The sequence below is a fragment of the Scyliorhinus canicula genome, chromosome 11, assembly GCF_902713615.1.
Source record: "Scyliorhinus canicula chromosome 11, sScyCan1.1, whole genome shotgun sequence".
Taxonomy (NCBI): domain Eukaryota; kingdom Metazoa; phylum Chordata; class Chondrichthyes; order Carcharhiniformes; family Scyliorhinidae; genus Scyliorhinus; species Scyliorhinus canicula.
Genome location: NC_052156.1, coordinates 92,791,596 through 92,812,386, shown reverse-complemented (window position 1 = coordinate 92,812,386; position 20,791 = coordinate 92,791,596). Strand labels below are relative to the sequence as shown.

Here is a 20,791-nt window from a genome sequence, read left to right as displayed (position 1 = left end):
ATCAACGATTTTAACTAATGTGTCCATAAACATAATGGCCGGGATTCTCAGAGCCTGCGCCGGGTCGGAGAATCGGCAGGGAGGCGCGTGAATCCCGCCACGCCACCCCGACGCCGGGCCACCGATTCTCCAGCGACCGGAGAATCGGCGGCAATCGCGCCGTCGCGGCCGCTGCAGCGCTGGTCGGGGGCCATTGAAAGCGGCCCTCGCGGCGATTCTCCGCGCTCGACAGGCCAAGTGCCTGCCGAGTTCAGTGAGGCCTACCGCCGTTGTTTGCGTATGGTGCTACCCAGCGGGATCTCGGCGTTCTGGCTGTGGGGGCCGTACTGGTGGGGGTGCGTCAGGAGCCGACACCGGGGAGGGGGCCTCCATGGTGGTCAAGCCCGCGATAGCGGGGGGGGGGGCTATGTTCCTCTGCGCCTGGCCCATGTAGGGCTTCGCCATGTTTCCCGCGGGCTGGTGCGGAGACGGCCGTGGCACGCATGTGCGGACCCGCACCGGCCATGGCGGGCAGTAGCAACGCACAGCACTCCGGCGCCGTTCCAGCCCCCGAGGATGGGGAGAATAGCCCGTTGATGCCAGCATCGCTCGCTCCGCTTTTGGTGCCGCCTTGGGTCACTGTCTGTGCGGAGTCTGCACGTTCTCCCTGTGTCTGCGTGGGTTTCTTCCACAGTCCAAAGATGTGCAGCATATTAGGTGGACTGGTCACGTTAAATTGCCCCGTAAGGTTAGGTGGGGTTGCTGGGTTAGAGTGGAGGTGTGGGTTTATGTAGGGTGGTCTTTCAGGGGCTGGTGTAGACTTGATGGGCTAAATGGCCTCCTTCTGCACTGTAAATTCTATGATTCTATGAATTTCTCCTCGATGATTACGATCTCTCCCGATATTCCAATCGCTCCATAATCCTTCCGATCTGACCGATCATTCTGATCTTTCCCAACCATTCCAATCTCTCGGAAGCATTTTGATAGCCTCTCCGATCATTCGGCCGCGTGGCAAGATTGCGGCCTGAATTTAACGTACTTGTGTCAGAAATAAGCCCCCACGTGTTTCTCGGCATTACTGGTTGTCTCGCTGTCTGATTCGCCATATTTATGCTCAGCATTTTGTTGCTAACAGGGGGAGCTGCTTTTAAACGCTCCCTCACCACTCACTCCATTCAACACACAAGCATGGCAGCGCGCAGACCTGCTCCTCGCTTTGACAGACCTGGCCAGATGTCTTGACACTGTGGATGCGCAACAGATCATCCTGTTCCCCTGAGCAGGTCGGAGGGCCAGCAGCAGGGTCACCAATACCACCTGGGAGGCAGTGGTAGCATCTGTCAGTGCAGGCAGCATGACCAGGAGGACCAGTGTCCAATATAGAATTTACAGTGCAGAAGGAGGCCATTCGGCCTATCGAGTCTACACCGGCTCATGGAAAGAGCACCCTACCCAAGCGCCCACCCTATCCCCATAACCCAGTAACCCCACCCAACACTAAGGACAATTTTGGACACTAAGGGCAATTTAGCATGGCCAATCCACCTAACCTGCACATCTTTGGACTGTGGGAGGAAACTGGAGCACCCGGAGGAAACCCACGCACACACGGGGAGAACGCGCAGACTCCGCACAGACAGTGACCCAAGCCGGGAATCGAAGCTGGGACCCTGGAGCGGTGAGACAATTGTGCTAACCACTATGCTACCGTGCTGCCCTGGAATGGAGGAAGAAGACTAACAACTTCCACCGAGCTGCAACTACCACCTCTCTCCTGGCATAAGTTCCACCTGCCACCCTTCAAATTCCATACACACACCACCCTAACCCCCCCCCCCCCTCCCCCACACCCTCCACTCATCTGTGTTCCTCAGTACCCCCAGGCACCCACCAGCACAACCGCTTCATGTCCATTCTCTCGCAGGATCTCAATCTGATGGGACAGGGGCCAGTTGGAGATGTACTCAGGTCCCCCACCCATGACCCAAGGGACCACTTCGGAGGAGAGCTCTGAGGAGACCACCATTGAGTTGTCAAAGCTAACACCTCCACCTTCCATCTGCGCAGAGATGTATATCTCTATGGGCGACATAGTGGACAGGCTTCTGAGGCGCAATCTGGTGAGCACCACATGGTTGCTGATGCACATCAGATGGAGGCAGGTACATCCAAGGGAGTCAGCAGTCAGAGGAGTGCTGGATCTCAGGACTCAACTGAGTTCCAGTTAGGTGCCGAACATCTGGACAAGTTTATTCCAGAGCTCATGCAGATGCTAGGACATGACCTTGAGATTCAGGAGGGGAGTGGAAAGGCTGGAACATGAGGTCAGCATCCTCAGTGGTTATGTCCAAGGCATGTCTCAATCTGACCACCATGACTGAGAGCCTCTACACCATGTCCCAGTCAACGAGAGACATATTCCACATGCAGTTGGACATTGCCGAGACACTGTAGATAATGGCCCAGTCACTGAGGAACATTGTTGAGGGAGTTGACACCATGGTGCAGACAACGGGGAGGTGCAAGGAATGGCAGAGCCAAATGACGCAGAGGCCTCTGGTGCTCACTCCTGCTGCCCCTCAGTCCCATGGAGACTCCTCGTGCCCTACAGGCACCATCAGGGAGGAGGGAAGTGCTGGAGGCCAACCAGGGGCCTGTCACCAAGGAGACGAAAGTGGTTTTCAGTTCTTCCGAATCCCCTCTTCCAACAGCGGTGCATCTCAAAGGCAGCGGGCAGAACACTGATGCCAGTAACACCAGTAAGTCTCACAGGCTACTGGTTGACCAGAGGTCATCAGCCAAGGGCTTCAAAGACTACAGGGCGTGGAAAGCAGCAGGCTGCCTCCACATCTAATGTGCGTAATGAGGGCACATCTAGACATAGCAAGAAAGGTGAGGATTATTGAGTGGGCACTGGAGGGGGTGGGGTCACAATATGTACCTAGGTGGAAAAGGAAATGTCCAGTGTTCACTGTTAAAACATGTCACACCTGATACATGGGAAGTCTCTTGTACTGATATTCAGATATCAATAAACATGATCAATGTATGTAAATAAAGTACAGTCATTTCAACACTAGATGTCTCACAGCCAGATAAAATAAGAACTGGATTTCCACCTTTTCTAGGTCAGATGATGATGATGATGATGATGCAGATGATTCAGAACAGTGAACAAGCAAGACATAGAATAGCTAGAGTGAGAGAAGTTAGACCTAGCTTGTTATAATAGTGTACAGTTATATAGTTATCTATATTGTACTTTATTTCTTTATTGTTAGTCTCGTATTGTGTAAAAGGACTTGCAGTTTATTATTTTATTAATCATTAAATAGTTAATCTTTCAACAAGAAGACTATTGATCATTTTATCATCCTGGTGGATTCAAGAGTAATATATATATGAGTCATTATTTAAAATATAACACCTCTGTCACGTTAATCTTCACAGCAGGCCTGACTGCACCCCACCCCCTGTTGCCCTCTGCTCCGCCACCCCGGGCCCAATGATCCAAGATCAAACGCCCCCAATGCGGACCCCGTTCAGAAGATGGGTGTGAGCGCTAACAGTGCTGAAACAGGCTTATCATCCTGGGGTGATGTTACACAGACCTTGTAGGGTAGAACATGGTAGTCACTCCGCTGCTGTATCATATTGTGGCATTTTCAGCAGTTCAATGCATCGCTCAGTGACAGCCCGAGTGACAACATGGGCCTTGTTATGTAGGGTATCCGCCTCGGTCTCCGCACTCCCCACTGGCGTCGTCAGCCAGGACTTCAGCAGCTTCCCCTTATCCTCCATGAGCCAGCCCTTCATCCTGGGGTGGTCCTCGAAGATGCCGGGGTTCTCCAAGTGTCCCAGGATGTAGCTGTCACGCACGCACCCTGGAAAGCATACACACGCATGCATGATTTGGAGGTGGTGGTCACACACGATTTGAACATTCAGGCAGTGGAACCCCTTCCTGTTCATGAATGGTACTCCCTGATGCTCCGATGCGCACAAGGCAACAGGCGCACCATCAATTACCCACTGGAGCTGGGGCATCCTGGCAATGGCAGAGAATCCTTCAGACAGGGCATCTTGGTGGGCTTGATCAACTCAAAGTTGATATAGTTAGATGGCCGGGCATACAGGGCATCCGTGACCTCACTTGTGGGCTGTAGGTTGTGAAATCCCGAGCAAGTTCCCACTCGAGTCCTGGAATGAACTGGTTGCATATACGTTCAGGGCTGCGGTGACCTTCACGGCCACCCGAAACCGGTGTCCTCCTCCTCCATGGAGGTGCCAAGTCCGGAAAGACATGGTACAGGCGTCACATTGTCTCTTTGTTTAGATGGGGTTTCCTGTGCCACATGCTGTCTGTCATTTCCTCGAAAGATACCTGTACACCTTGGGCTGGTTCTGACATCCCCTTTTGGGTTCCTCCTCCGCTTGATGGGCGGCTGGGCCTTCAAGGCATCAACGACCTGCTGCACATGAGGTGCTGCTTCCAGCCTGCGCCGACGCTGCTCCCTTCTCCGGCGTCTGGCTGCCTGGGCTGCTACCAGCACCCCAAGGGCATCCTCTGTGGTACAGACAGCACCATCCATTTTGGTGCCTATAGCAATTGGAGAAGGAGGTAGACCAACAATCAGTTAGGGTTTCCACCCTGGGACCCTCAAATACCCCGTGCCTCCCCCACCCTTAAATGTCCCGCTATCTCTCAGAGTGTCATTCACTGAACCAGTTGCGCTGGAAAACCTCGATCTGCACACTGACCCCGGCCACATCTGGAGCCCTTAGAACCCAAACCCCTGCAGGGAACAGGAGAGAGACCGTGCTCAGGTCCCCTTCCCTGATCCACACATTCAACCTTTAGTTGCAAGGATATCCCCAGTGCTGAAGCCCAGTTCTTGAGTGTTTGATTGTTTGCTGCTGTCTCTATAGCACCAACACTTCCAGAGTTCAAGCAAAGTGTTCAGGCTTCAAAGTTTGAATGAAATGCGATGCAATAATCATCGTCTGAGTCACAGCACATGTACCCATGAGAAGCCACTTGAGAATATTTTGTTTATTAAACGATCAACAGGAACAAAGATTTGAAAATCAGCTACGAAACATTCCACATATCACACTAACCAATAAACAACAAGCAAACATAATTGTCCCATATTGGTACCAACACAAAACTATATCAGCTCATTTTCACAAAAACAAACAAACACGCAGTCATCCCTCGCAGGTTCTTCAACAAAAACAGAAGATAAGCCTAAAAACGTGTTATCATGTCCAGAACTTTGTCGTAGAAATGTTCTGTCCTTCATGTGTGATTGGTTCCAGCCATTCTCCATCCAGGAGCCACAGCTGTACAGGTTCACCCACATGGTCCAATCTCACCGGAACCAAATCCTGGCATCCACGTATTCCACTGGCGCTCAAGATGCAGTTGAACATTATGTACCTCCAGTGTGTTTAACCCGTGGTGACGTGACAATTACATGCAGCACTCACCGCACCAGCAACAAAAGTGAAAGCAATCTGTGAAAGCATTTCTTCAACAGCATCATCAAGTGGTCTATTTGCATCAGGTTTTTGCTTCAAGCGTATTGCCTTTTGGACACATGCATCCCCCTGAGCCTGGTGTTCTAGGACCCCGGCATCTTATCAAAAATTGCCTTTCTCTTCAGCTACACAAAAGCAAGGAAACAGCAATAGTCGCCTCCAGGCATTGCAGCCACGAGCAGGAGCAAACAGCAAACCACAATCTGTAGCTATGAAAGTTATCACAACCAACAAGGACAATTCTTTGTCAGCAATATCCGTCAGCTGTGAAGCTTGAGGCTGCTCACAGTTAAAGGGAGTTAAAGTGACCGTCAGCATATAACCAAGAACAGGACTCTGCCCTGGGAGGATAGACAGGCAGCATCTGCAGTTGCCCCTGTTATGGGTATCTTGAGGTGCATGCTGGAAAATGGAAATGACTACTTGCATCCTCAGGTCTCCTCAGCAGCCACTGCACCAGCTTCACGTTTTAAAAAAGGAGTATTAAATGACGCCGCGTGATTTCTCGCTCGGAAGCCAGTTAATTCCCGGGAGGGCATTAGATTCGACTTTAATCTGTCTGATGAGATGGAAATTAATGAAAATTGGAGTTAATGATATGCTCGCCCTATTTGTGTGTGAACCGGAGCTCGCCATCGAGAGCAGGCCAGTTGGAAAGCAAACAGATTTGCGCCTTGCGTGAATCTTGATTTTGGCCTTTCCTGCTATTTAATCAGTGCGCTCACATGCTTGCCGAGCACATCGCAGTGATTAATTAGTGCCCTATACCTCTAAAGGACAAGATTTCAATTTGCCATAAAAGACAGCCATGGATAACTAAAGAGGTAAGAGACAACATCAAACTAAAAGAAAAAGCATTCAAAAATGCAAACTATAGCACAGATCCTGGTAAACATAAAAGATACAAAGAGCAGTAAAGGGCGACAAAGCAGATACTAAGAGCGACAAAAGGGAGTATGAAAAGAAACTGGCAGAAAATATAAAAATAAATGCAAAAACCTTCTGCCTTTACCAATAAAGGACATATGATGTGTGCAATGGGCCCATGTACCCCACCCTAATACTTTGGTGCCCATTTTTCAGCCAAAACTCAGGCTTTCCAAGTCCGTCTCACTTTTGCATTTCCCATACCTTACTGGGTAAAAGGGCTAATTTTTGCTCATTGGTGTGTCAGAAGTGAAATGAATGGCAACAAAATGGTGTGTACAAGGCACGCTTGGATGTTATTTCCCTATCATAGAAATATAATGTACCCAGATATGTAATAAAATAAAAATGCTGCAAATATTTCAAATCAGAACTAAATACAGAAAGTGCTGGAAAGACTCAGCTGGTCTGGCAGCATCTGTGGAGAGAGAAGTACAGTTAACATTTCGAGACTCTTTAACAGAACTGTTGGTGAGGGTTGAGTCAATGAGTACTTACACATCGACTATAATCATCATGTCCTTGGGGGATGAGGCTCCTTGGATATACCTGCAATGAAATTAAGACAGAAAAAAGCCAGTTAGTCCCCAAAAGCTTCAGTTCGGCAAGGTCAGAGAAAATCATGTGCGGAACCTCACAGTGAATGGTTCTGTTAAGGAAACTAATTACTTTAAAAAATAGATTCAGCTGCTGCACTAAGGGGGTTGAATCATAATTTCTTTCAAAAATGGAATCTGCGACTGCTGCATCATTATTAGGAATGTGGTACAGAATCTGCTTTGGTACTGCAAATTAAGTTCATGATCAATTAAATGTACAGACCCATTAGGATCATATTGCAATCTGACAGGCCTGATCACTAACATTGACAAGCACTGGGCGCACATCACGGCTCAAAATTCAGATCCCTGGGGCTGTGAGACAGACATTATGCTCAGACCCAGGGGTCCATGGGACAGATACTGAAAAACTGATTATCAGAAGGAACCAGATTATAAAAAATATGTACAGCATATTGATTGCAAACTTTTTCCATTTTTATTTGAAAAGTTGATCATTATAACATTTACTGTATATATATATTCTGTACATATGTATTTATACATATATATGCATGTGTATCTGTAGGTATATATGTATGTGTATGCCCATGTATTTTTTGATACGTGGGGCTACACGTAGAGGGTTCATTATAATTTCTGCAACAAAGTAATTTTGATAATTAAAATCCAAAACAAAATCTGATGATGTGATGCTCCACTGTTTTTCCAAGGTGGTCGGGCGTCCTTTGAATGTACATGATGGATGAGTGCCTGAAGAAATGTACAGAATATTTTTTGTTTGTAATGTAGGGATCACTATGAGAAACTTGTCCAGATTTCCAGGACAGTGAAGGTAAGAACTAAGGGCGCGATTCTCCGCCCCCCCACGCCGGGTGGCAGAATCGCGGGAGGGCCGGGAGAATCACACCACGCCGCCCTGGCACCCCCCCGCGATTCTCCAACCCCCCCCAAAATGGCGTGTCGCGTTTTGGGACAGGCCGCTCGGAGAATCGGCGGTCGCCGTTACCTGAATGGGCCGAGCGGCCTGCCGAACCCGACCGGTTCACGCTGGCGCCAACCACACCTGGTCCCTGCTGGCGTGAACAGCACGTGATTGGTGTGTGTGGGGCCTGTGGGGGGGGGGCGGAGGGAGGATCGGGCACCACGGGCGTGCTCAGGAGGTGTCTGGCCCGCGATCGGTACTCACCGATCGTCGGGCCGGCGTCTCTAAAAGACGCACTCTTTTCCCTCTGCCGCCCTGCAGGATCAAGCCGCCATGTCTTGCGGGGTAGCGGAGGGGAAGACTGCAACCGCGCATGCGTGGGTTGGCGCCGGCCAACCTGCGCATGTGCGGCTGAAGTCACCTAGGCTCTGCCGGCCGCGTCATTCCCGGCGCGCCGCTTTGACGCAAGCGTCAAGGCCCGGCGCACAAAATTCACGCGCCGCCGCTCCTAGCCCCCTGGGGGGGGGGGGAATAGGGGGCGAGGAGCGGCCTCCGACGCTGGAGTGAAACACTCCGGGTTTCACTCTGGCGTCGGCTATTTGTCTCCCTTTGGGAGAATTGCGTCTTAAGTCTTTGAACTAAAAAAACTTAAGTCTCCAGAGCAAGAGAGGCAGAGAAGATACCAAAACATCACTAAATGGGCTTTTAAGTTTGCTGCAAACAATTTCTTGACCATGTTCTTGACAGGAATAATCCCATTCCTGACCATCCTTATTGAGGGGAGGTTGTTTTGGGGGACATGGAGGGTAAATGCTATGTCCTCTACAGGTAATGGGAGAAACTTTGTGAGATTGCACCTCTGGGGCGGCATTCTCCCCTACCCGGTGTGACGGAGGGTCCCGGAGTAGGGGAGTGGCGCCAACCACTCAGGGATCGCGCCTCCCAAAAGGTGGGGAATTCTCCCCACCTTTGGGGGCCAGCCCCGTGCCGGAGCGGTTAGCACCAGAAGACTGGCGCAAAAAACCGGCGCCCCCGGTGCGGGGCTGGCCGAAAGGCTTTCGTCGGTCCGCGCATGCGCAGCTGGCCGCTGATGTCACTGCCGGCGCATGTGCGATGCGGGGTTCTCTTCCGCTTCTGCCATGGCGGAGGCCGTGGCCGCGCGGAAGGAGAAAGAGTGCAGCCAGGGCACTGGCCCGCAGTCTGAGCGGGGGGCCTCGATCGTGGGCCAGGCCACCGTGGGGGAACCCCCCGGGGTTCGATCGCCCCGCGCCCCCCCAGGACCCCGGGGGCCTGCTCGCACCGCTGAGCCCGCCGTTCCAGAGGTGGTTTAAACCTCGGCGGCGGGAGAGGCCTCCCAGCGGCGGGACTTCGGCCCGTCCGGGCCGGAGAATCGCCGCAGGGGCCTCTCCGATCGGAGGGGCGAGATTCCTGCCCCCGCCACTTCCTGGGTGGCAGAGAATCTCTGCCACGGCGGGGGCGGGATTTTAGGCGCCCCCAGGCGATTCTCCGACCCTGCGTGGGGTTGGAGAATTTCGCCCCAGATGTGTATCGTGTGGGTCACCAGATCACCCGAGTGGTGCTATGACCCTTCACCCTCAATACATGCCCATCTTCTCCACTCTGCTCTGAGAACAAATCCTTGTAAAATCATCTCTTATATATTGCAGGAGTAATGAAGGGTGTAAGGCTCTGGGAAAAAATAAGTTTGAGCAGGTCTTGGAGAAGAAATCAATCTTTAACACGATGAACACAGGATGCCGCTAGGCTGTCATAACGCTGCATGACCCCACATTAACCTCACGCTTTACCTCCACGGTTAACTTAGTTGACTCATTTGTCTCTGGTAATGTGAGGGCCAAGTGCACTGACGCTGCACTTTCGCTATGACTCTGACCTTTTGGAGTGTGTGTGATGAGATCTCAAGAAAATATAATGCTGGCTTCTCCCCGGGGCACTGTCAGAATTTCCAACAACCCATAAACCGTTCTGCTGCAGATAACAGCTTGCTGGGCGCAGAATGACATGTTACCAAAAACTAATAATATTATTCATTGCTTTCTGAAGTTTTAATGGCTTTGGCTAAACCTGATCCAAAGGAAAATAAAGGTTTTCAACAACGGATGGACACTTTTTCATTTTTGCAACCAGATCTTATTTTTCACTATTTAGGAAAACAAACCTTTCAGTAACTGACTCGGTTCAGTGTATTGTCATGTGGGTTTGTCTATTACTTCACCGGGCACCCAAAGACAGGGGGCGGGATTCTCCGTCCCATCGCACCAGTTTTCTGTTGCGGCGCACACCCTCTGGCAGTGGGATTCTCCGGCCCGCCGGCCGGCCAATGGGGTTTGCCATTGTGGGCAACCGCACACCATCGGGAAATCTGCACAATGGAGAATCCCACCAGCAGAGAATCCAGCCCAGTATCTACGTCTGTTCAGCACTTGCACACTATTTCAATATGTGACAAGGTCTCTCTATAACACCTCTCTCACACTCCTGCAGAGAGTGCAAGATAAAGTGTGACCCCCACATTGATGGTATTTTTGCAAAGGGTCTGGCATATATTGGGTTAACGTGGGATTTGTGTTGTTACTCGTGTCTTAATAAAGCTCGTAGTCTCAAATGTGGAGAAGATGCTTTATTGTGAGTTCGTTCTCTCTTCAGAGCTGTTTCCTAAAGTTACCTTCAGTGTTCCTAGCTGGCGTGTGTCTTGTATCTGTGTTGCTCCAAGTTCTGCCCTTAGTGAAGTGTGTCCTCACTTCCTGTCCCCGTCTATTTATATGGCTCTCCCGTGCCCCCTCTAGTGTTTGCTCAGTTGTATTGCATCTAGTTAACTTGTGATCACCACATCCCCCTTTTTCTCTTTACATATTTTCTGTACATCGTTAAAGAAAATTGTACATCCTGTCCCGGTGTATTTATAGCTCTCCCTCTGGTGTTTGCTCAGTTGTTTTGTATCTAGTAAACTTGTGATCACCACATCCCCCTTTTTCTCTTTACATATTTGCTGTACATCGTTAAAGAAAATTGTAGAAAACAGTTACTTATGATATGCGTATCTACACAGGTGATGGTGCTATTGCATATTTTACAAAGCCAATGTAGTTATATGTCCAATCTCAATAAAAACATTTATGAGTCCAAACTTGATGAATTTGTTCAGAGCTTTTTTTCTTTTTGTTGTTGATGACGTGGTGATATTGATATTGCAAGTCCGCTGTGAATGTTGTTGGTGTTCCTTGTTATTTTAAGTACCCAATGCATCATCCCGAGGTGTTTGCATGGTCACCTCACTGATGTTGACTGGCATGGCCTTTTTTTTTGTGCTTGTGGTGTTGATTTATTGTCTCATCCGCCTTGGATGCTGGTGTGCTTGCACGTTCTGGAGCAGACGTGAGTTTGTGCGACTCGTTGTCATCCCATGACATGTTTGTAGTCTTGTCATCGTTTTGCAGTGTGCTGTGGCATTGTCCTTCATGTGCCGAGTAGTACCATTGTGTACAAGTCGTTGTTTCATTGCTGTTGTCTCTGTCGTTCCTGTTTTTGTTGTTTTCGTTGCCGTACTTGTTGCTGTTTTTGTCGTTTCTGTCTTTGGTGTTGGCACTGTCGTTGTTCCTGACTTTGTTGTTTTCGTTGCCGTTCGTGTTGCTGTTTTTGTCGTTTCTGTCTTTGGTGTTGTCGCTATCTTTGTTCCTGACTTTGTTGTTTTCGTTGCCGTTCTTGTTGTTTCTGTTTCTGTCGTTGTCGCTATCTTTGTGCCTGACTTTGGTGTTTGTCTTGTCGCGCTTCATGTTGCTTTTGTTCTTTCTGTTGTCGTTCTCGTTTCTGCTGTGCTTCTTGCTATTGTTGTTGGTCTTGTCGCGCTTCATGTTGCTTTTGTTCTTGCTGTTGTTTGTCCCGTTTCTGCTGTGCTTCTTTTGACTTTTGATTTTCTTGTTATACTCTATTCGTGTCCCGAGTGGATAATTTGAGTCATTGAGCATTTCGTCTCGAGAGTGGTGCGAATGATCTGATGTTGCATCGGTGCAGGTGACCTCAATCATTTGTGGAGAATTGGATTCCTCATCTTTGCTTTTGTTGTGCTCCTCTTCCGGAGTCAAATCCTTCTCAATTTCGTTTGACGTGGTGTCTCTGGCTTCTTGGCGCTCCTCTTCTGGAGTCAAAACCTCCATGATTACAATTGACGTGATGTCTGTGGACTTCTGGCGCTCCTCTTCTGGAGTCCAAATCTGCATGATTTCAGTTGACGTGGTGTCTGTGGACTCCTGGCGCTCCTCTTCTGGAGTCCAAATCTGCATGTTTTCTTTCGGCATCGTCGCTCTGGACTGTTGGGTGGCCCGACTCTGTGCTTCTGTACAGACAAGCTGAGAACTGTCAGTCTCGCTGTGATCCTGTATGTCGAGTGCGATCACCTTGTTACTGTTCTCGCTCTGTGCGTCGGTACAGACAAGCTGAGAACTGTCAGTCTCGCTGTGATCCTGTACGTCGAGTGTGATCATCTTGTCACTGTCTTCGCATGCAGTGGGTAGAGGTGCATTGTCTTCTTCTTGTTCATGTGAGCTTGTTAGACTTTCATAGTCTGCTTGTGGTTGCTCAGATACTGCGGGTTGACCTTCATGGTCTTGTGCATGCATGGTGTCAGTGGTGAGATGTACGTTGTCTTCTTCTTGTTCCTGTGAGCTTGGTAGACTGTCATAGTCTGCTTGCGGTTGCTCAGATACTGCGGGTTTACCTGCATGGTCTTGTTCATACATGGTGTTCGCCAGGGAGTGTTTGCTTGCATCCCTTTTGGAGTCTTTCATTACTCGCACTGTGGAGCCTGTCATCGCTCGCTCTGTGGAGTCTTCCTGTGCTCTCTGTGTGGCGTCGTCTTCGTCTTGGGTATTGCTGTCATCCAATGTATCGACGAGCTGCCATGGCCTCATGGTGTTGGATTCATCTACCATGAGTAGAGTCGTGTTGAGCTTTGCAACGGTGTCGCTGATGCTGTGATCAGCATGTCCAAATAACTCCTCCATGTCTGAGTAGTATTCCTTGATACCCATTTCATCTTCGTTGGCTTCTTCTACCACGAGTCGATTCGTGTTGAACTTTGCGACCGTGTCGCTGATGCTGTGAGAAGCATATCCGACTGACTCAGCTGTGTCTGAGTAGTATTCTTCGAAAAACAAATCATCCTGGTTGGATTCTTCTACCACGAGTTGATTCGTGTTGAACTTTGCGACCGTGTCGCTGATGCTGTGAGAAGCATATCCGACTGACTCAGCTGTGTCTGAGTAGTATTCTTCGAAAAACAAATCATCTTTTGTTGTTTCGGAATTCTTTTTGTTCTCTTCACTTTGGGTGGTGCAGACTGCTTTTTTCAGGGTGTTGTGCAAGTTGTCTTTAACTGTTGGTGTAAGTTCAGGCGTTTTTTTGTGTTCTGAGGCAAGAAAATTTGTGTTTACCACTTTAAGTGTCTTATTTTCAATTTTCGGGCATTTCCCTTTTAAGTGGGCGTGGTCGGGATGCTCAGACGTCATGACGTCACGCGCAGGAATGCATTGCGCATGCGCAAATCGGCCTTCCTCCTTCACTGCGCGGTTTTGTTTCCATTGCGCATGCACGGCGTGCGCATGCGAATCACGATCGGCACCGCGATCTTTTTTAAACTGCGCATGCGCGGCTTCCGGTTCCGGCGCATGCGCAGATGCAATTTGTAGTTCTTTGCTTACCGGAGACTGCAAAATGTGCTCCAACGCCATTTTTTGCCGTTTTTCGCGGATTTCAGCGATTTTTCTGTCCCACCAGGACTCACTCTCCAAAATTCGTAAGTTATCTTCTCTTCCCGATTTGGACAGGGTTTCAGCGTTTTGGCTTTGTGAGAAATTCTTTTTATTTCTTCTTTTTGATCTGTACTTTTCATTCGCGATTTCTTGCTCTTTTCGTGATTTTTTAAGTTTTGCATCACTCAGTCTCTGTGCAGTTTGGACTCTGAGTATGTCTTGCTGTTCAAATTTCTCACAGTACTCTTCAAATTTGTTTAGTAACGTTTGTAAGCTGTTTCTGTCTTCATCTTTTGAGTATTTAAATCCATTATACACTTTCCTATTTACAGGCCCTGCGGTGAGAATTGCTATTTTAGTGTTGTCGGAGGCGTCTGGTATTCCATTTGCTACGAGATGAATATCAAACATTTGTTTAAAGCGTTTCCAGATACCTCTTACATTGCCAGTCAGGTCCAGTTGTTCTGGGTATTCAAGCCACATCCTCGCATTAGCGATGTCTTCCTGAGTGAAATGTCCAGTAGGAGATTTCCATGCCATTTTGAGCTTTCTGTATCTGCCACTGAGTTGTCCTGTAGTAAGCGTCTGAAGCCACTCCTGGGTACCATGTGTTGTTACTCGTGTCTTAATAAAGCTCGTAGTCTCAAATGTGGAGAAGATGCTTTATTGTGAGTTCGTTCTCTCTTCAGAGCTGTTTCCTAAAGTTACCTTCAGTGTTCCTAGCTGGCGTGTGTCTTGTATCTGTGTTGCTCCAAGTTCTGCCCTGAGTGAAGTGTGTCCTCACTTCCTGTCCCCGTCTATTTATATGGCTCTCCCGTGCCCCCTCTAGTGTTTGCTCAGTTGTATTGCATCTAGTTAACTTGTGATCACCACAGGATTGAGTTTAATGCTGCCCACACAATGATATGAAAGAATACATGACCCGAACACAGGGTGAATTGAGTGTTGGACAGCAAGCATGGGGACAATTCTTAGCTTGTACCCTTTACTCCATATTTTTAAATAGTTCTCAGAGTCAATAATAACTTATAGTTAACCGACATATGACGATGAAGGTTTCTTCAGAACTGTGAGCAGCACCTTACAACATGGTGGTAGCTTGGCGCAAAACCTAAAAACTTGCAGAAAATGCAGAGAAAAACTAAACTTCTGGAATATTGAAAAAAAATTTTAAAAGCATTCTGATCTGGAATGGTGCAAAAGAATAATTGCCAAGAGAAAGTTATAAAGAAAGACTTGGAAGTGAAGGCAGAAATTAAAAATTTCTGACTGCAGCAGAAGACTTCATTGCATCTCCTTTGGCAGTCCAGCTTCAAATCTAAGAGCACCGAGTTACCAGACCTAGCAACGGTGAGTTAAATCTTTTAAAATTCCAGCAAGTCCTGAGGAATCCTTCAAAATTTCAAAGTCAGAAGTGGAGTTTAAAATAATTGTTCCTAAAAACTCGATCCCTGAATAGACTTCTTAACACTCGCTCCAAAAAAATGCATCAATAATTAATTGAACAAGCCAGGAAAATCACAACTTTTTAAACCCAGCTAAATGCAAACAAAAGTCAGGATTCAATGAATTTGCGACTTTAACTATTAACATTGAACAAGAGAACTCTGCAGCCTATTGATCCATGCAATTGTTCCAAGATTTATTTTCAAGTTGAGCTAGATTTCCAAAGTGGAAGAGCACCCCAAATCCAACAAGTGCTTAAAGAGAACTATGAAGCCACCATGAAATTTAGAAAGCAATGAGTCCAAAGCTAGCACCATGGGCCGCATTCTCCGGCCCCAGGATTCTCCATCTCGCCAGCCGGCCAATGGTGTTTCCCATTATGGGAAGTCCCACTCCATCAGGAAATCCCCGGGCTGCCTGCGCAATGGAGAATCCCGACAGCGGAGAATCCAGCCCCATATGTCCTGAGCTCAACTGAGTGAAAAATTAAAACTGAAGGGAGAGCTTAAAAATCACCTTCCATATATTTTCCCTGATTTAGGCCTCATTTTGAAGGTTTCCAGCAGAGAGAATAAGTTTAAAAGAATTATACCATCAGCGCAATGGGAGACAGCCAAGATCTGACAAGCGCAGGAAGAATAAGAAAGAAAAAAAACAATTTTGTTTTTTTGGCCATCTTGGAAGGAAAACTTAAAGAGGGATTCACATGTTGAGAAAAATTGCCATGAATTGTAAATTAAAACAAGCAGACCAATTTAGGCTACAAAGCCCAAACTGACCCAAAATTGGGTATCTTGTAGAAGAGAATAATTAAATTACATAAATATATCACGATTAAGTCAGATCAGAAAAAGTACAAGTTACTACTGACTGATTCTCCGGTTCCCCAGCCGCCTGTTTCTCAGTGTTTGTTTGTGGCGGGATTCTCTACTTCTGCCATTTGACAATGGGATTTCCCATTGAAGTCACCCCATTTCACTGGGAAACCTGCGGGCGGGGGTACGCTGCCAGCGGAGAATTCCAACCTACATTTCTATACCCGTTTGAATAATTTAGGATGAAGTAATCCTCGTGTGAGGCATTGTTGACTCCTCAACACCTTTGATGAAATATTAATTCACCTGAGGAAGGAGCTGTGCTCCGAAAGCTAGCGATTCGAAATAAACCTGTTGGACTTTAACCTGGTGTACTAAGACGTCTTACTGTGCCCACCCCAGTCCGGCATCTTCACATCAGAAATATTAAAAGCCTTTGATGAATATTTTAATCTTCATGTTGTGGAGCATACAGAGCTTAAAAAGAGAGACCAAAAACAGTAAAACTACAAAAGGGGTAAAAACTTGACCCGAGAAAACCACATGAGTATGTCAGAGAGGCAAAGAGCTTTCCAGAAATCCCAACACATTACCCAAACTGCAACAGAAGGTGGCATTGCAGAGCAAGCAGCTGACTGTAAATAGAGGAAAGCTATCAGATGAAGTCCAAAATACACAAACGCTGCAAAATAAAAAATTAAATAAGGTTGGAAAATATTTGCATTAAAGCTAAATCGAAAGAGTCTATTCCTTTCAAAATATATGACAAATTAAAGTCTTCAATGAGCCAAACTGTTTGAGATCCGAACAAACAGATTTCTGGGGTGTCACAAGGTCAGCAGGAGAAAACTACACCACCGAATTCCATTGCTGGCATATCAAAGAGGGAATTAGGAAAACTCGAACAAAAACACGACCAGGCATGACAGCAGGCATAAAATGTATAAAGAAGCTGCCGCCTTCAAAGAACTGAAGAAATAGTTCTATATTCCAGGAGGAAGCAAGAAAGAGACTAAAATGCTGAAGAAAATGGTTGGACTTTTCGACAAAAACTTGGTACAACAGTATATTTCCAAAACATATATATGAAGAGATGAAAATTAAGAACCTAGGGCGAAATTCTCCGCGGACCGTCGTGACGCCGATTTCCGGCGAGCAAAAGTAGTGCAGATTACTCCGGCGTCGGGGCCTTCTTTTAGGCCGCTAATCTCCGTTCCCGGAGGGGCCAGCATCGGACCGACGCGATACGCGTCATTTTAATGCACTGCAGAAGTGGCGCGTTGAGAGAGAGAGGACGGGTACCGGCGGGAGGAGAGGAGGAGGAAGGAAAGGGGGGGGGAGGAGGAAGGAAGGGGGGGGGAGGAGGAAGGAAGGGGGGAGGAGGAAGGAAGGGGGGGAGGAGGAGGAAGGAAGGGGGGGAGGAGGAGGAAGAAGGGGGGAGGAGGAAGGAAGGGGGGGGAGGAGGAAGGAAGGGTGGAGGAGGAAGGAAGGGGGGGAGGAGGAAGGAAGGGGGGAGGAGGAAGGAAGGGGGTGAGGAGGAGGAAGGAAGGGGGAGGAGGAAGGAAGGGGGGGAGGAGGAAGGAAGGGGGGAGGAGAAAGGAAGGGGGGAGGAGGAAGGAAGGGGGGAGGAGGAAGGCAGGGGGAGGAGAGAGGGGGGTGTGTGGGTACCGGCGTGGGGAGGGGGTCTGGGTACCGGCCTTCAGAGGGAGGGGGGGGGTGTGGGTACCGGCCTTCAGAGGGAGGGGGGGTGTGTGGGTACCGGCCTTCAGAGGGAGGGGGGGGTGTGTGGGTACCTTCCTTCAGAGGGAGGGGGAGGGGGGTGTGGGTGAGGGGGAGGGGGGTGTGGGTGAGGGGGAGGGGGTGTGGGTGGTGGTGAGGGGGGTAGGGGTTGTGAGGAGGGGGGTAGGGGTGGTGAGGAGGGGGGTAGGGGTGGTGGGGTGGGGGCAGCGGCGTGCAGAGGGGGGGCAACGGTGCGTTGACGCCGCCCCCACCACCCCTCCAACGCCGCCCCCCCTCTCTCTCAACGTCGGTACCCCCCCCTCTCTCTCTCTCTCAACGCCGGGACCCCCCCCCTCCCCACGCCGGGACCCCACCCCCCCACCGCCGGGACTCTCTCTCTCCCCCCCCCCCCCCACCACCCCACAAACGCCGGTACTCTCCCCCCCACCACCCCATAAGCGCCGGTACTGTCCTCCTCCCCCCGCACTCGATATTGGTAACTGAACGGCGTCAACCGTCATCAATGGTTGACGCCATTTTAAAGGTACTTTGTTTTTCGCCGACGTGACCCGTGGCCACGTCGGCGGGACTTCGGCCCATCCGGGCCTGAGATTTGGTGAAACTAAAAATATAATGAAATCCCGCCGGCGCCAGCTGTTCTCAGAGGCTGTCGGCGGGATTTGCACAACGCCGGTTTTTGGCCGGTCGGAGATTTAAAAACCCGGCGGGAGCGGGAATAACGCCGCCGCCGGCCGATTCTCCGACCCTGCGTGGGGTCGGAGAATTTCGCCCCTAGAATGGCAAGACCAAGTAGAACTTCTCACAAAAGATTGTGAATTGTCTCAGAAACAATTGGCAAAAATGCAATTACAGAATTTGAGTTGCAAGAATAGCCCAGTGGAATTGTGCTCTGGCAAATAAAAACTGATCAGCAGAGAGAACCAACTTTAATGTACGAAAGATGAGTTTGTGAAGGATAAAATAAGAATTCCTGAGAACATGTTGCTCACAGGAAGTAGAACATTTGAACGAGGATTTGCAATGGTGAAGTTATGATTTTTTGTAGCAGCAAATTCAGCAAAGATAGATAAATCTTCAATTAAAATTTGATGAACTGCAAAAATCAGAAGTCTCTGGAGTAAGCATAATGCAGAAAGAATTACTGATGCATTAGCGCAGTTGCTTGAAAGCAGAATTAACAAACTGATGAACTTCATGAACTTCAATCCAATCTGGGCAACATGAAGGTTGAGCTATGCAATATGGAAGCGGAAATCCAGACTTTGAAAGCAGATGAGAGAAATTGTCTGAAGCAGATTGATGATGAATGAGTGGATTGAAAGAGTCCAAGGAGCAATCAGTGACCATGGAAGAAAAATTCTGAAAAGAACCGTATGCCCAAGGTTGTCAAGAAAACCATAAGAATTGTCAAGAATTACATAAGAATTACACAGGTAACTCTGAAACAAAGACAACCCAACTTACCAGAGTAGTTAATGAGCTGAATGACAAGATTCATAAACTCAAAAAACAACTGGAGAAGAAGGAAGTACTCAGAAATTTGGGTAAAATTGTAAAACAAGTGAGAACGAGGGTTCCATTTTTAAAATGTAAATATCCACAGACATCACGACGACCCACAAAGCACTGGAAGACGCAAAAGAAACAATAAGGTACAATGTTCATCCACCCTGGAACAAATGTATTCGGGTAGCAACCACCAACCAGCCTAATGGCGAAACTGACCAAGTGGGGTTCAACACAAAGAAATGGAAGAAAAAGATGAAAGCATACCTGGATGCCAGAACAACCACCAATCCTACATCCAGTATAAGCAACAACAGAACTTACTCCAACAGTAGTGTGAATGAGATATGGAAGAGTTACAAGGCCTCCAGACGGCCCAAGTCTTTGAATTCAAGGACTTGACGGGGGAGATGTGGTAGCAATAATGTAATGATGACAATATAAATGTAGAATAGTAATAACAATATAAGGTGAACTACAAGTACTTAAAATACATTGGATAAAGACTTAGGGGGGGTGTAGTATAAGGGTCAGATATATATGGGATTAATGCATAACTGAGTACAATACTGTCACAACAGTGATGAAAGAGAGCACATGACCTGTAGCCAGGGTCACTTGAGTGTTGGACAGGGTAGTGTGTACCGATAAACATGGGGACAGCTCCTACATTGTACCCTTTACAGTATTTTGGTAAATAGCTTGGTGAGCCAATAAATACTTAGTTAACCTACAGATGACTACTTTAGAGCTACTGAACTTTAACCAACATCTAGCTGGACTAAAGTGTGCAGTTCTGGTCACCACACCACAGGGAGGATGTGATTGCATTTGCGAGGGTGCAGAGGAGATTCACCAGGATGTTGCCTGGGCTGGAGTGTTTCAGCTATAAAAAAAGGCTCGTTAGGCTGGGGTTGATTTCCTTCGAGCTGAGAAGGTTGAGGGGGATCTGATTGAAATCTATAAGATTATGAGAGACAGAGGTAGAAATTAACGTTTTCCCTTAGTAGAAGGGTCAATAAGGGGATCGATTTATGGTAAAGAGCAGGAGAGTTAGAGGGGATTTGAATGAAAACCTTTTCACCCAGGGATGATGGGAATCTGGAACTCATTGCCTGATAGGGTGGTGGAAGCGAGAACCCTCAAAACATTTAAGAAGTATTTTGATGAGCACCTGAAATGCCATAGCACACAAGGTTACAGACCAAGTGCTGGAAAATATGATTCAAATAGATAGGCGCTTTATGGTGGTGTAGAAATAATGGGCCAGAGGGCCTCTTTCTGTGCTGTAAAAACTCTATGACTTTATACTCCCGCAATATTTACCCTCCCTGGTATCCTCCGTTTAATCTTGGTGGCCTATGCGTTCCTGAACTCACATTGTTTGTTCATTCTAAGTTCCAAACACACTTCCTTCCAGTCAAACCACATCAGTTCCATGGGTGTGTGTGGGGGGGGGGGGGGGGGGGGGGGGGGGCAGGTCCAAAATCTGCTTCACACTGTGGAGGAGCTTCAGAAATCTAATGACAGTGAGGGACAGGTCGAAAGTCTATTTTGGTCTGACTTTTGTACAAGTAG

At 48.2% G+C, this 20,791-nt stretch overlaps 1 protein-coding gene across 1 annotated transcript in view; it reads right to left on the bottom strand.

Moving 5' to 3' along the window:
* Window positions 1-20,791, bottom strand: part of LOC119973771 (voltage-dependent calcium channel subunit alpha-2/delta-2-like) — a 979,537-nt gene that overhangs the window by 418,321 nt on the left and 540,425 nt on the right. The window contains exon 6 of the mRNA XM_038812195.1: window positions 6,952-7,002. Coding sequence (XP_038668123.1) covers window positions 6,952-7,002 — 51 coding nt within the window. The remainder of the gene's footprint in view (window positions 1-6,951; window positions 7,003-20,791) is intronic.